Raw genomic sequence first — 16358 nt, 5'->3', positions numbered from 1 at the left:
GAGACAGCACTGGACCCAATTTGATGAAATCTGAAATGCTTCTTGGAAAAGCCATGTTTTCACCAATAGACTAGAAATTTTTGAAGGAGACTTCAGAATGGATAGTGAGGGGCAAAGAATTCCACAGAGCTGGAACAGAAAAAAAGAACGCTCGATGTTTAGTGGATTTAACAGATGTCTGTTTTGGACTGGGTAGAATAAGTCTGTGATCTTTTAGGGAATGGAGGACAAGACAGGGTGAATAGGGAATCGTGGAGGAGGATAGATAGGGTGGGAAACCCATCTTATTTTTATTTATTTTATTTTTGTTACATTTGTACCCTGCGCTTTCCCACTCATGGCAGGCTCAATGCGGCTTACATGGGGCAATGGAGGGTTAAGTGACTTGCCCAGAGTCACAAGGAGCTGCCTGTGCCTGAAGTGGGAATTGAACTCAGTTCCTCAGTTCCCCAGGACCAAAGTCCACCAACCTAACCACTAGGCCACTCCTCCACTGTGTGCCTTAAAAGTGTACATGAGCAATTTAAAATGAATGTGTTGTTACAATCAGAAGCCAGTGATGAGATCTAAATAATGGGGTCAAAATGGCGAGTGTCGTAATGGAGTCTCAAGGCAGTGTTTTGAATAGACTGTAACTTTTTTTTTTTTAAGAAAAGGACTGCAACTAAGATAGATGAGGTTACAGTAGTGTAGTCGTGTAACGAGTAGGGAACAAAAAGAGAATGAAATGAGTTGTGATCAAAATGTAGTCGGATAGATCAAAGTTGTCTTAAAACAAAGAAGCCTGATTTGCAAACCTGAGAGATATGAAAAGAAAAACATCAAGAATCCATTATTTCGCCAGTCTTGACAGGTATGACAGAAGTACTGAAGAGATTTAAAGGGGTAGTTAGATTTTCAAGATAATCATAATACATATGTATGAAGTAAATTTGAATACAAAGGAGGTAGATCTCTCCCATGCATATTCATTAGGGATATTCTGAAAACACAATCACTTTGAAGCCCTTGCAGACTTAACATGTGCACCCCTTATGAAGATGTTTTGTCAAATTCTGTTCACTTGGGGGGTTCACTGAAATTTATAAGGCTTCCCAAAAGGCCCATCACAGATATCTTACAAAATAAACCAGCCTGCCTTTAGAGAATACATATTACTTAAAAGCTGCACAGACAGGTACAGAAACCCAAATCACCATAGAGATGTGACCACATTTGAGACTATAAATTGATTCCTAAATTATGGCCCCTGCTCTGCTCCTAGTTCTTTGTGAGTTTTGTTCAGCTTAACACAGTATCCTAGTAAACGATGGCAGAGCAGGGTCAACTAATCTATTCTTGTTTCTAATGACAGACTACTTCTGTCTTTTTCCCATTTGTGCAGAAGAGCACACAAATTGCTATTGTCAAAACACTTGCTTCCTACTCCTTAAAAAGTTTCTTTGCTACAATATCAAAAACACTATCTAAATTAGTCAGCAAATTCAGCATAACCCTCTCCTTGAGGTGGCTCTTTCACCAGCTGCTTAAGGAATGCCTCTTGTAAGGCATCCAGAACACTGCTCTCCTAGCTGAAGTCACAGCAAGTAAGGTCCAGTTCACATTTGGTAGGCTGAAGTAATCTATAAGCAGGGCCTTCATTTCAAAAAACAATGTCAGTACTTTTTTTTATGAATGAATGAATACATGTCTTCTCTCTAATGGGAGTTCTGTATAGTATTCACATATATAATCTTTTCTCCAGGGCAACCCCAGTATTCTACCTCTCCCTGCTTTCCCTTTATTTCAACAGCTACTATGGTGTTTCTAACAAAGAGCTACTCATCTGTTTCTAATCTGCCTCTTCTGAAGATAATATAGCCTAGGTTGGTCATCACCCAAACCTGATTGCCATTACATCAAGATTCTGTGATTGGAACGATATCCAAGTTTTCTTCTGCCAAGATGACCTCTGGGCCTGATTTTGTTAAAAAAAAAAAAAAACCTTGAGCAGTGTTATGCATGGTTCCCCAAACCTTTGCTTTCTTTTCCTGCATGTTGTCCATTTCATTATGTGCTATAATCTTTTGAAAACTTTCATTGTTTGTCCCACCTGTCGGTGGGGAAGTGCATTCTGTGCCTCTTCCCTAAATGCTAGTCTAACTAGGTCTTGAAATGAAGAGAAAAGACCATAGTCCCATTTCATTTGTAAATATTCTGATCAATGAATGCACATCCCCACTCAAATGTATCCAAAACATTTCAAACACCATCTGTTTACTTAGCAATGAGTTCAAGTTCTTTGTGAGGGCAATTTTTTCTGTTCACCTCTTGTAGGCAGATGGCACGTTTGACAAAGTCACCAGATTCTGCTACTTAATAATCTTTCCAACTCCTTAAACCTCTTTTGAATGCTTATTAACCAACCATGGGCTAGATCCTTTGAACCTAGGGGTATGACTACATTCGGAGTCACCCGGTTTTCACATTTAACTTCTTGCAAAGATCTGCAAAGTTCTGTAGGACAGTAGAGAAAGCAGAAAAAAAAAGCACTAACATCCAAATTACAGAAAAAAACCCCACTGTCTATTACAAAGCCTGGAGTTAAAACATCAAAAGAGCCTGAAATGGTCACATTTCGCCTATATAAGGCTGCGTCTGAGCAGTAACTAAAGGGGATCACTGAAGCATTTCGCTCTAGAGCTAACAAATGCACTTGCAAATTGCCACAGCACTCCTTCTCCAGACCTCTTAATAACAGTAGAAAAATACTAGTTTGGATAGTTTGTTTAAAAAATGACCCAATGCCTGCTCAAACTCATCCTATATAATAATTCTCACCTCCAACGTTCTAATGTGCCTGGGACCGTGGCTCCCTCGGAGGTGGTCTGCTAGGCAGTTTAGAATGCACTGACATCAGTGATGTCACTGACAGCTGATTCCAAGGCAAGGAGAGGAGTAGGGAAACTACTCCTCCCCCTGCCTGGAAAACAGCTGTCAGTGCCCCCCCCCTCGGCGCAACACCCAAGCCCCTGCCCTGCAAAACTACGAGCCAGGCAGGGGGAGGAGTAGGCTCCTCCCCCTGCCTACCAATCAGCTCTCAGTGCCCCCCCTTCGGCGCAACACCCAAGCCCCTCTGCCCCGGCACAGCACCCAAGCCCTTACCCCCCCCCCCCCCCCCGACGCATCACCCAAGACCCTACCCCCCCCCCCTCTCGGGCACATCAACTCCCTCACCAACCGCAGACGCCAATACTAATGCTGTCCGGCCGCCACTGCTGCTTCTCCTGTGGAGCAGCAGCGGCCGGTACAAAAAGAAAAAAACCAAAAAAAGATTTTTAACCTGAAACGCGGCTCCGTAGACAGCCATCTGACATTGGCTGTCGACACTGCAGCCACTCCTCCTCTCCCCTCCATATCACTGCCCCTGCAGGAAGACCCCGGAGGAGCGCAGCGACGTCAGAGGGGAGAGGAGGAGCGCCTGCAGAGATGACGGCCAATGCCAGATGGTTTTCTACGGAGCCGTGTTTCAGGTTTAAAATCTTTTTTTGGGTTTTTTTCTTTTTGTACCGGCCGCTGCTGCTCAACAGGAGACGCAGCAGCGGCCGGACAGCGTTAGTATTGGCAGCTGCGGGTGGCGAGGGGGTTGATGTGCCCGAAGGGGGGTTGGGGTTTGGGTGATGCGCCGAGGGGGGAGGGGAGGGTCGCTGGACATGGGTGGCTGCAGGGGGAGAGGAGGGTCACTGGACATGGATGGCTGCAGGGGGGAGCAGGGAAGAGGGAGGTGGGGAGGGGGTCCTGAGACCAGATGGGTGGCTGCAGGGGAGGGCAGGGGAGACAGAAGGGATGCTGCAGGGGAGGCAGGGGGAGAGGAAGTTCGCTGGACATGGGTGGCTGCAGGGGGGCAGGGGAGAGAGGTGGGTCGCTGGACATGGGTGGCTTCAGGGGGGGCAAGGGGAAAGGACAGGAGGGTCGTTGGACATGGGTGGCTGCAGGGGGGCAGGGGAGAGGAGGGTCGCTGGACATGGGTAGCTGCAGGGGGAGAGGAGGGTTGCTGGACATGGGTGGCTGCAGGGGGTCAGGGGGAGAGGAGAGTTGCTGGACATGGGTGGCTGCAGGGGGAGCAGGGGAGAGAGGAGGGCCGCTGCACGTGTGGCTGCAGGGGCAGAGGAGGGTTGGTGGGGAGGGGGTCCTGAGGCCAGATGGGTGGCTGCAGGGGGGGCAGGGGAGACAGGAAGGACGCTGCGGGGGGGGGGGGGGGGATTACCTTGCTAGCGCCTGTTTCATCGCCTACCGAAATGGGCCTTTTATACTAGTTATCTCATAATTTCTCTCTTTAACTCAATCATTCATTGAAGTCCATACAGATCAATCATTAAACCTCTACAAGGCCTACCTGAATGCTGAAGATTCCTAGCTATTGCACTGTATTGTTTTACTCACCCTCTGTACACATTTAAAATCCCAATTATGGAAAATGTTCAGTCGCACCTAAATGGACAAGTTCACTACAAACACCCTTTATTTATTTATTTATTTTTAGACTCAGTACCTTACAGGTTTTGAATACAAGCTGTTAGGTGTTGCGTTGGTATTTTCATTGCTAGCAGTTGATTCAAACTCTGATAGAGAAGGTTCTGACCCAAACTCCATTGCTCCGAACTGCACATTTAACCCTGTGACATCAGCTGATCCAGGCATTTCCACCGCAGAGGCAGGGATCTGTAAATAAAGCACAGTTGTTTACCTGTAATGGGTATAGGAGGATATTCAAGATATACATATAGGTGACACTGTTAGAACCTTGGGACTGTTATCCAACAAGAGGTTCTCCACAAGGATTATTACAAAGCTCTTTACTGGGTAAAACGTTTTGAATAGCCGTACTCTATATATTAGATATTCAACAAAATATCAACTATTTTTGATTAACGTCCATCTTAGTCTCTCTTCCCTTTCCCTTCTTACCCTGTTCTTTTGCTCTTCCTAATGTAACTGTAACTGATTTCACTGTGCACTGTATTGTATTTAATAGTTCATTGTAAGCCACTTTGAGGCTGCAAAACTGAGGCAAAAGGCGGGGTATAAATGACCTAAAATAAATAAATAATATCACAAATATCAAACCTATAAAATAATTTATCAGCAATAAACCAGATACACACACACTCACACCCTCACATTCATCCAAGCCTTGTACCAGATCATATGCCTCACTACCACCGTGACCCTACCTATCAACTCTTAAATAACAGTTGTTACAACACATTCATTTAAATAATGTACAGCATACGGATCGGATTGCACTTTTGCAGTACCGTAGCCATCACCCGCTATGGTTAAGAAATAGTATACCGACAAGACAGTTTCTCTGGATTCGGAGACTTTTTACTTCTCGGGATACTTTTAGGGAGCAAGCACAAGGGATGGTACAATGGTTCAGACAGGGGATAGTGCTGGGCAGACTTATACGGTCTGTGCCCTGAAGAGCACAGGTACAAATCAAAGTAGGGTATACACAAAAAGTAGCACATACGAGTTATCTTGTTGGGCAGACTGGATGGACCGTGCAAGTCTTTTTCTGCCATCATCTACTATGTTACTATGGGGCTCATTTTCAAAGCACTTAGACTTACAAAGTTCCACAGGTTACTATGGAACTTTGTAAGTCTAAGTGCTTTGAAAATACACCTCTATATGTTACCTCTCCCACGGGAGAGCATACTGACAACCCTCTCTGTAAAAAATTACAGTTAGAGTGCATGAAAATAGTTTAATTTGCAGTAATTTGTTGACTATCCTCTTCTGAAGATCCAAAATAATTTTTCACTAATTAAGAGTATTTGTGATATGCTGCGATTAAGGTTGATGTGTTATTTCGCAAAGGCAACATAGGCACCTGTGTTTCTTTACCCAAATTACATTCCTGGGAAAGCCTATACATTTATGTGAATATACACTTGCACAATTTTGTTGAGACATTTTCCACATGCAAAACTTACTTGACTCACAGAAAATGTGCTTTGTAAAAATGTACAGCCATATATTTTAAGCTTTATAGAACATGAACTCTCTCTCTCATGTACAATGCTGCATTTTATTTATTTACTGGTATTTATTAACCACCTTTATGAAGAGATTCATATCTAGTAGTGCTATAGAAATCTAAACTACCAAAGTAGACCGAGTAGACATTTATTTGCCAGCCATAGCTCCCACAAAGATCTTCATATGGCTACGTGAAGAGACCTAGCTCTGAAATACTACAATGCTATAGGGAAACCTTCCTCACCTGATGACTGCAAGGCTGCCTACCTTGAAAGTGATGTCTAAAGAAGCACTGCTCTGAAACATTGAAGAATGGGTTGAACTTTCATTTGAGCCACTGATTATGCAGCCAATACATCAAATTAAACAAAACAGCAGAAAATCACCTCCAATTTTTCTGTTCAACTGTTTCTCAAATATTGCTGATGCCAGTATTGCATGGGTACAGTGGAGCTGACCATCTTGCGTCATCTGTCAAGTATATTGGTAGCCACTGTATGAAACCCTGGAGACTGATACAATCCTGCAGACTCTCTGGCAAGCAAGCAGTCCTCTGCAGGATTGCTTGGGAAGAATACAGTAGCCCATACTTACTCTCTGTAACATACACCACCAAGATATGATGCCACTGCTTGCTGGCTTTCACCTACCACTTGACAATGATAGACCCCAATGCTAATGAAGTGGAACCCTTTACATTCATGGGTAGGAGCAAGTAGAGTGTATGCTCCTATGCTTCCTACTATCAGTGCTTGATCCAACAAATGAGAGATACTTTCTCAGTATTACTATATCAGCAGCACCATAGGGTTGCTCAGGGATCCTTTGAACCAATGCCTATGAAGACAACTCAAGGAGCTGCTCCAACAACTTTTTTTCAGAACTTGAGACACCTGTTGATATATTTTATACCCCTCCCGCCAGGATAATGAAAATCTAAGTGATCAAAATCCCAAAGAAATAGATGGGCACACCAGTCCTGTAACAAATACCATGAAATGTAGTATGAAAGGGGAGATCATAAGAACATAACCATTGCCACACTGGCACAGACTGAAGGTCCATCAAGCCCAGTATCCTGTTTCCAATAGTGGCAAATCCAGGTCACAAGTACCTGGCAAGATCCCAAAACAGTACAATACATTTTATGCTGCTTATCCTAGAAATAAGCAGTGTATTTTCCCCAAGTCCATCTTTTTTTCACGGAGAGAGTGGTGGATGCTTGGAATGCCCTCCCGCGGGAGGTGGTGGAGATGAAAACGGTAACGGAATTCAAACATCCATGGGATAAACATAAAGGAATCCTGTTCAGAAGGGAGGGATCCTCAGAAGCTTAGCCAAGATTGGGTGGCAGACCCGGTGGTGGGACGCGGGGCTGGTGGTTGGGAGGCGGGGCTAGTGCTGGGCAGACTTCTACGGTCTGTGCCCTGAAAATGACAGATGCAAATCAAGGTAAGATACACACAAAAAGTAGCACATATGAGTTTATCTTGTTGGGCAGACTGGATGGACCGTACAGGTGTTTTTCTGCCGTCATCTACTATGTTACTAATGGCTTATGGACTTTTCTTTTAGAAAGACATCTTTAAACCCCACTATGCTAACGTCTGCTACCACATTCTCTGGCAACGAATTTCAGAGTTTAATTACATGTTAAGTGAAGAAATATTTTATCCGATTTGTTTTAAATTTACGACTTTGTAGCATAAATTACATTCAAGCCAATCCACATCCATATTTCAACACTGTTAACTTAGGCTAGAACTTGTTTTTAAATCACTGTTACTCTCCATTATAGCATTAAACTTAAATCAGTGTAATTCATGGGCATGGTTATCAACCTAGGGCTATTGTTAAGACATGTTACTTTATCACTAACTCATGCTATTTTAGCATAGGCCCCATTTTCTGTAAAGAGACCAAGTTACTAATAACTGGGGTAAACAGTAAAGCGAATGCTACATACCTGTAGAAGGTATTCTCCGAGGACAGCAGGCTGATTGTTCTCACTGATGGGTGACGTCCACGGCAGCCCCTCCAATCGGAAACTTCACTAGCAAAGGCCTTTGCTAGTCCTCGCGCGCTCATGCGCACCGCGCATGCGCGGCCGTCTTCCCGCCCGAACCGGCTCGTGTTCGTCAGTCCCATATGTAGCAAAACAAAGCAAGGGAAGACACAACTCCAAAGGGGAGGTGGGCGGGTTTGTGAGAACAATCAGCCTGCTGTCCTCGGAGAATACCTTCTACAGGTATGTAGCATTCGCTTTCTCCGAGGACAAGCAGGCTGCTTGTTCTCACTGATGGGGTATCCCTAGCCCCCAGGCTCACTCAAAACAACAACCATGGTCAATTGGGCCTCGCAACGGCGAGGACATAACTGACATTGACCTAAAAAATTTACCAACTAACTGAGAGTGCAGCCTGGAACAGAACAAACAAGGGCCCTCGGGGGGTGGAGTTGGATCCTAAAGCCCAAACAGGTTCTGAAGAACTGACTGCCCGAACCGACTGTCGCGTCGGGTATCCTGCTGCAGGCAGTAATGAGATGTGAATGTGTGGACAGATGACCACGTCGCAGCTTTGCAAATTTCTTCAATAGAGGCTGACTTCAAGTGGGCTACCGACGCAGCCATGGCTCTAACATTATGAGCCGTGACATGACCCTCAAGAGCCAGCCCCGCCTGGGCGTAAGTGAAGGAAATGCAATCTGCTAGCCAATTGGAAATGGTGCGTTTCCCCACAGCCACTCCCCTCCTATTGGGATCAAAAGAAACAAACAATTGGGCGGACTGTCTGTTGGGCTGTGTCCGCTCCAGATAGGCCAATGCTCTCTTGCAGTCCAATGTGTGCAGCTGACGTTCAGCAGGGCAGGAATGAGGACGGGGAAAGAATGTTGGCAAGACAATTGACTGGTTCAGATGGAATTCCGACACGACCTTTGGCAAGAACTTGGGGTGAGTGCGGAGGACTACTCTGTTATGATAAAATTTGGTGTAAGGGGCCTGGGCTACCAAGGCCTGAAGCTCACTGACTCTACGAGCTGAAGTAACTGCCACCAAGAAAATGACCTTCCAGGTCAAGTACTTCAGATGGCAGGAATTCAGTCGCTCAAAAGGAGGTTTCATCAGCTGGGTGAGAACGACATTGAGATCCCATGACACTGTAGGAGGCTTGACAGGGGGCTTTGACAAAAGCAAACCTCTCATGAAGCGAACAACTAAAGGCTGTCCTGAGATCGGCTTACCTTCCACACGGTAATGGTATGCACTGATTGCACTAAGGTGAACCCTTACAGAGTTGGTCTTGAGACCAGACTCAGACAAGTGCAGAAGGTATTCAAGCAGGGTCTGTGTAGGACAAGAGCGAGGAGCTAGGGCCTTGCTGTCACACCAGACGGCAAACCTCCTCCATAGAAAGAAGTAACTCCTCTTAGTGGAATCTTTCCTGGAAGCAAGCAAGATGCGGGAGACACCCTCTGACAGACCCAAAGAGGCAAAGTCTACGCTCTCAACATCCAGGCCGTGAGAGCCAGGGACCGGAGGCTGGGATGCAGAAGCGCCCCTTCGTCCTGTGTGATGAGGGTCGGAAAACACTCCAATCTCCAGGGTTCTTCGGAGGACAACTCCAGAAGAAGAGGGAACCAGATCTGACGCAGCCAAAAAGGAGCAATCAGAATCATGGTGCCTCGATCTTGCTTGAGTTTCAACAAAGTCTTCCCCACCAGAGGTATGGGAGGATAAGCATACAGCAGACCCTCCCCCCAATCCAGGAGGAAGGCATCCGATGCCAATCTGCCGTGGGCCTGAAGCCTGGAACAGAACTGAGGGACTTTGTGGTTGGCTCGAGATGCGAAGAGGTCTACCAAGGGGGTGCCCCACACCTGGAAGATCTGTCGCACTACCTTGGAATTGAGCGACCACTCGTGAGGTTGCATAATCCTGCTCAACCTGTCGGCCAGACTGTTGTTTACGCCTGCCAGATATGTGGCTTGGAGCACCATGCCGTGACGGCGAGCCCACAGCCACATGCTGACGGCTTCCTGACACAGGGGGCGAGATCCGGTGCCCCCCTGCTTGTTGACGTAGTACATGGCAACCTGGTTGTCTGTCTGAATTTGGATAATTTGGTGGGACAGCCGATCTCTGAAAGCCTTCAGAGCGTTCCAGATCGCTCGTAACTCCAGAAGATTGATCTGCAGATCGCGTTCCTGGAGGGACCAGCTTCCTTGGGTGTGAAGCCCATCGACATGAGCTCCCCACCCCAGGAGAGACGCATCCGTGGTCAGCACTTTTTGAGGCTGAGGAATTTGGAAGGAACGTCCCAGAGTCAGATTGGACCAAATCGTCCACCAAGACAGGGATTCGAGAAAACTCGTGGACAGGTGGATTACGTCTTCTAGATCCCCAGCAGCCTGGAACCACTGGGAAGCTAGGGTCCATTGAGCAGATCTCATGTGAAGGCGGGCCATGGGAGTCACATGGACTGTGGAGGCCATGTGGCCTAGCAATCTCAACATCTGCCGAGCTGTGATCTGCTGGGACGCTCGCACCCGCGAGACGAGGGAAAACAAGTTGTTGGCTCTCGTCTCTGGGAGATAGGCGTGAGCTGTCCGAGAATCCAGCAGAGCTCCTATGAATTCGAGTCTCTGCACTGGGAGAAGATGGGACTTTGGATAATTTATCACAAACCCCAGTAGCTCCAGGAGGCGAATAGTCATCTGCATGGACTGCAGGGCTCCTGCCTCGGATGTGTTCTTCACCAGCCAATCGTCGAGATATGGGAACACATGCACTCCCAGCCTGCGAAGCGCCGCTGCTACTACAGCCAGGCATTTTGTGAACACCCTGGGCGCAGAGGCGAGCCCAAAGGGTAGCACACAGTACTGGAAGTGACGTGTGCCCAGCTGAAATCACAGATACTGTCTGTGAGCTGGCAGTATCGGGATGTGTGTGTAGGCATCCTTCAAGTCCAGAGAGCATAGCCAATCGTTTTCCTGAATCATGGGAAGGAGGGTGCCCAGGGAAAGCATCCTGAACTTTTCTTTGACCAGATATTTGTTCAGGGCCCTTAGGTCTAGGATGGGACGCATCCCCCCTGTTTTCTTTTCCACAAGGAAGTACCTGGAATAGAATCCCAGCCCTTCTTGCCCAGATGGCACGGGCTCGACCGCATTGGCGCTGAGAAGGGCGGAGAGTTCCTCTGCAAGTACCTGCTTGTGCTGGAAGCTGTAAGACTGAGCTCCCGGAGGACAATTTGGAGGTTTTGAGGCCAAATTGAGGGTGTATCCTTGCCGGACTATTTGGAGAACCCACTGATCGGAGGTTATGAGAGGCCACCTTTGGTGAAAAGCTTTCAACCTCCCTCCGACTGGCAGGTCGCCCGGCACTGACACTTGGATGTCGGCTATGCTCTGCTGGAGCCAGTCAAAAGCTCGTCCCTTGCTTTTGCTGGGGAGCCGAGGGGCCTTGCTGAGGCGCACGCTGCTGACGAGAGCGAGCGCACTGGGGCTTAGCCTGGGCCGCAGGCTGTCGGGAAGGAGGATTGTACCTACGCTTGCCAGAAGAGTAGGGAACAGTCTTCCTTCCCCCAAAAAATCTTCTACCTGTAGAGGTAGAGGCTGAAGGCTGCCGGCGGGAGAACTTGTCGAATGCGGTGTCCCGCTGGTGGAGCTGCTCTACCACCTGTTCGACTTTCTCTCCAAAAATGTTATCCGCACGGCAAGGCGAGTCCGCAATCCGCTGCTGAATTCTATTCTCCAGGTCGGAGGCACGCAGCCATGAGAGCCTGCGCATCACCACACCTTGAGCAGCGGCCCTGGACGCAACATCAAAGGTGTCATACACCCCTCTGGCCAGGAATTTTCTGCACGCCTTCAGCTGCCTGACCACCTCCTGAAAAGGCTTGGCTTGCTCAGGGGGGAGCGCATCAACCAAGCCCGCCAACTGCCGCACATTGTTCCGCATGTGTATGCTCGTGTAGAGCTGGTACGACTGAATTTTGGCCACGAGCATAGAAGAATGGTAGGCCTTCCTCCCAAAGGAGTCTAAGGTTCTAGAGTCCTTGCCCGGGGGCGCCGAAGCATGCTCCCTAGAACTCTTAGCCTTCTTTAGGGCCAAATCCACAACTCCAGAATCATGAGGCAACTGAGTGCGCATCAGATCTGGGTCCCCATGGATCCGGTACTGGGACTCGATCTTCTTGGGAATGTGGGGATTAGTTAAAGGCTTGGTCCAGTTCGCCAGCAATGTCTTTTTTAGGACATGGTGCATGGGTACAATGGACGCTTCCTTAGGTGGAGAAGGATAGTCCAGGAGCTCAAACATTTCAGCCCTGGGCTCGTCCTCCACAACCACCGGGAAGGGGATGGCCGTAGACATCTCCCGGACAAAGGAAGCAAAAGACAGACTCTCGGGAGGAGAAAGCTGTCTCTCAGGAGAGGGAGTGGGATCGGAAGGAAGACCCTCAGACTCCTCGTCAGAGAAATATCTGGGATCTTCTTCCTCTTCCCACGAGGCCTCACCCTCGGTGTCAGACACAAGTTCACGGACCTGTGTCTGCAACCGTGCCCGACTCGACTCCGTGGAGCCACGTCCACGATGGGGGCGTCGAGAGGTAGACTCCCTCGCCCGCATCGGCGAAGCTCCCTCCGCCGACGTAGTCGGGGAGCCTTCCTGGGAGGCGACGGCAGCCGGTACCGCACGCGGCACCGACGCCGGAGACCTCACCTCGGGCGATGGGCCAGCCGGCGCCACGCTCGACGGTACCGGTGGCGCAAGCACCGCCGGTACCGGAGGGGTAGGGCGCAACAGCTCTCCCAGAATCTCTGGGAGAACGGCCCGGAGGCTCTCGTTCAGAGCGGCTGCAGAGAAACGCATGGAGGTAGATGCAGGCGTCGACGTCAGAACCTGTTCCGGGCGTGGAGGCTGTTCCGGGCTGTCCAGAGTGGAGCGCATCGACACCTCCTGAACAGAGGGTGAGCGGTCCTCTCGGTGCCGATGCCTGGTGGGTGCCGACTCCCTCGGCGACCCAGAGCTCTCGGTGCCGACCCGGGAAGGAGACCGATGACGATGCTTCTTCGATTTCTTGGAACGAAGCATGTCACCGGAGCTTCCCGGCACCGACGAGGAGGACTTAGAATCCAGTCCTCGCTTCCTCGGGGCCGAGGCCGAAGGAGGTCGGTCTCGGGGGGGCTGTACCGCAGGAGCCCTCAGGGTAGGGGGAGACCCACCCGAAGGCTCACCGCCACCAGCAGGGGAATGGACAGCCCTCACCTGCACTCCAGACGAAGCACCACCGTCCGACGACATCAGCAGACGAGGTCCCGGTACCACCGACATCGATGCAGCTATCCGATGTCTCGGCGCCGATGCCTCGATGCACTCGATGCACTGGCCGCCGAGGATGAAGCTCTGGACGCTGAAGACGTCGATGCACTCGATACCCCCGGTGCCGATGCCGACGAAGAGCTCGAGAACAAAACGTTCCACTGGGCCAATCTCGCTACCTGAGTCCGCTTTTGCAAAAGGGAACACAGACTACAGGCCTGCGGGCGGTGCCCAGCCCCCAAGGACTGAAGACACGACGCGTGCCTGTCAGTGAGCGAGATGACCCGGGCGCACTGGGTGCACTTCTTGAAGCCGCTGGTAGACTTCGATGTCATGGGCGGAAAAATCACGCCGGCGAAATCAAAAGTCGAAATGGCGGAAAAGGCACCGAAAAAACAAGGGGAAGAAAACTTCGACCCGAGGCCTAAAAGCGGCCTACCCCGACGACGAAAGAAAACTTACCGGGGCGAAAGCTGAAAATAGTGGAGGAAGAAAAGACCAAGAGTCTTTTCCCACACAGAAAGGATTAGAATTTTTCTTTTTCGAAAAACACACGAACAAACGCGCGAGGTCGACTTTGCGGGGCCCGACACGGCGAAACACGACCGTACCGAGCGCGGACAAAAGAAGACTGACGAACACGAGCTGGTTCGGGCGGGAAGACGGCCGCGCATGCGCGGTGCGCATGAGCGCGCGAGGACTAGCAAAGGCCTTTGCTAGTGAAGTTTCCGATTGGAGGGGCTGCCGTGGACGTCACCCATCAGTGAGAACAAGCAGCCTGCTTGTCTTCGGAGAAAATAACAAATTAACTATAGCCCACATTGATAATGTGCTTTCAATCATATCTAAAGGGTATGTTCTGAATAAAAAAAACAATATATACAGTGCACTCCATTTAAGTGCACGTCGGATAAGCACATGCTCTGTTTAACTGCATGCCGTGCTTCGGTCCCGTTTTTGGTGCCATCAATTTCTATGTGGACAAACTTTGGTTTAGCGCACCACAGATAAGTGCAAGATTCGCTTATATACATGGTTTAAGACTGCTCCTCTGCAGGGAAGACTCCGCATAAGCGCGCGCATGGAATACGGAACCCGATTGGCGCGTGACAACCAACGAGGTTTCAAATTTACCACCCCTTTAGCTGCCACAGGCAGAAGAAGCGAACGAATGTTGTTAGAGTGCACACTGGAGTCGTTGTCGTCGCGGCGGAACTGTAAGACTAACACTGGCTGAATGAATAGAAGTTCTTTAAAAAATTAGAAAACAAAGTCAAGCATCTATTGCTAAAGAATATGGTGTCAATCCCAGTCAAATTTCATGTATCTTGAAGCAGAAAGACCAGCTTCTGGAAGACTGGCAAAACAATACAAATCCACACCGGAAACGAAAACGGGTGGGAAAAGCTGAGGAGGTAGAAGAAGCTCTTCTTTGGTGGTTTTCTCAAGTCAGGAGCAGATAGTTTCCTGTCAGTGGTCCACTGCTTATGGAGAAAGCTAACCAGCTAGCTGAAAGTCTTGGACTAACTGAATTCAAAGCCACTGTTGGATGGTTGGAAAGATGGAAGGAGAGGAACATAAAATTCAAGAAATAGCATGGTGAGAAACAAGACGATGACTTTGGTGCTGAAAATTGGGTTGTTTCAGTTCTTCCTACCATCTTGAACGAGTTTCCATCTTGTGACATTTTCAATGCTGATGAAAACGGTCTTTACTGGCGAGCGATTCCTGATGGAACACTTGCATTCAAACATGCCGAAACTACTGGAGGTAAAACGTTGAAGGACCGACTGACGGTCCTCCTTTGCTGTATTACTGGGCTCTTGTGCTACGTCGTCTAATGAGCATTATGGATGACCAGACTGGCAAGGATAAATGTGCTGTTGAACTGGCTCGTAATCTATCACTGCTGGATTCCCTACATATGCAGAAAGAAGCCTGGAATCATGTTACACGGGCAAACATTGTGAACTGCTACAAGCGGGCAAGCTTTGTTAAGGATGTGGAGAGGGACGAAACAGATGCAGCTGTTGCAAACGTGTCAGATGAACAGGTTATTGACATCCCAGCCGGTGTTACTGAAGAGGAGTTTCATCGCTAAATAGCTGTTGATTACGATCTACAAACAGCTGATGACAGCACTGATGTCGAAATATGCGCCTACACGCAGGCAACAACAGCTGATGATGAAACAGATGATGAAATGAGCAGTGAGGCACATGCTGACGAAATTCAACAACCTCCTCCTGTCATTTTTGCAAGAGCGCTGGAGAGTCTCAACACCGTGCGGGCCTATCTGGAAGCCACTGGATGTCAGTGCTATGACAGTTTTTACCGTCTGGCAGACGTAGTCTATGGAACTCAGAGACCCAATAGTGTACAGAGGACTATAACTGATTACTTCAAGTAAGCCTAACGTCAGTTAATGGAGACTGTATACTGTATACTGTACATATAATAAACAGTACTGTACATATGTTTATCAGATGTCAAGCTTCTTTGGGTCACAACGGTTAAGTGCATGCTCCGGTTAACTGCATGCATTTCTTTGGTCCCAGACCCTTGCACTTAAGCGGATTGCACTGTATATATAGGTGATCATAAGGTTTTTTTAAAAATCCATTGTTAAGTTGGGTATGCAATTTTGGGACAGAGTTATTTTTACTAGGAGACTTTGATAAGGTGCGACTCTTATGGATAAGACTCCAGCTGGACAAACAGGGGACCCAGAACAAAATATTTTGCACCTCACAGGAAAAAGTCAATGTGTAGTGATTGCTGTACTCAACAGAATGAGATTATACACACCTATCAAGAGCCAATGGTTCCACATTGCATATCAACTACATTCTGGTGGCAAGACCATTATTTGCTAAAATTGATAGATTGAAGATTGGACCATGACTATTTCAGATCATACACCAGTGTGGGTGGAGGTAGAGGGAGTTCAACTTGGGGAAGGGGACCTTGACACTTGGCAACAAGAACAAAACTTAGAATTAGAGTA

At 48.3% G+C, this 16358-nt stretch overlaps 1 protein-coding gene across 4 annotated transcripts in view; it reads right to left on the bottom strand.

Annotated features, from left to right (window-relative positions):
- The window catches only part of LOC115462835 (ubiquitin-associated protein 2-like), a 473475-nt gene that overhangs the window by 237415 nt on the left and 219702 nt on the right, over nucleotides 1–16358 (bottom strand). For all 4 annotated transcript variants that reach the window (XM_030192869.1, XM_030192870.1, XM_030192871.1 and 1 more), the window contains one exon: nucleotides 4532–4701. In XM_030192869.1, coding sequence (XP_030048729.1) covers nucleotides 4532–4701 — 170 coding nt within the window. The remainder of the gene's footprint in view (nucleotides 1–4531; nucleotides 4702–16358) is intronic.

This window comes from Microcaecilia unicolor, chromosome 2, assembly GCF_901765095.1.
Source record: "Microcaecilia unicolor chromosome 2, aMicUni1.1, whole genome shotgun sequence".
Lineage (NCBI taxonomy): Eukaryota > Metazoa > Chordata > Amphibia > Gymnophiona > Siphonopidae > Microcaecilia > Microcaecilia unicolor.
Note: the sequence above shows the minus strand (reverse complement) of the source record. Positions and strands in the feature narration are given on the sequence as shown.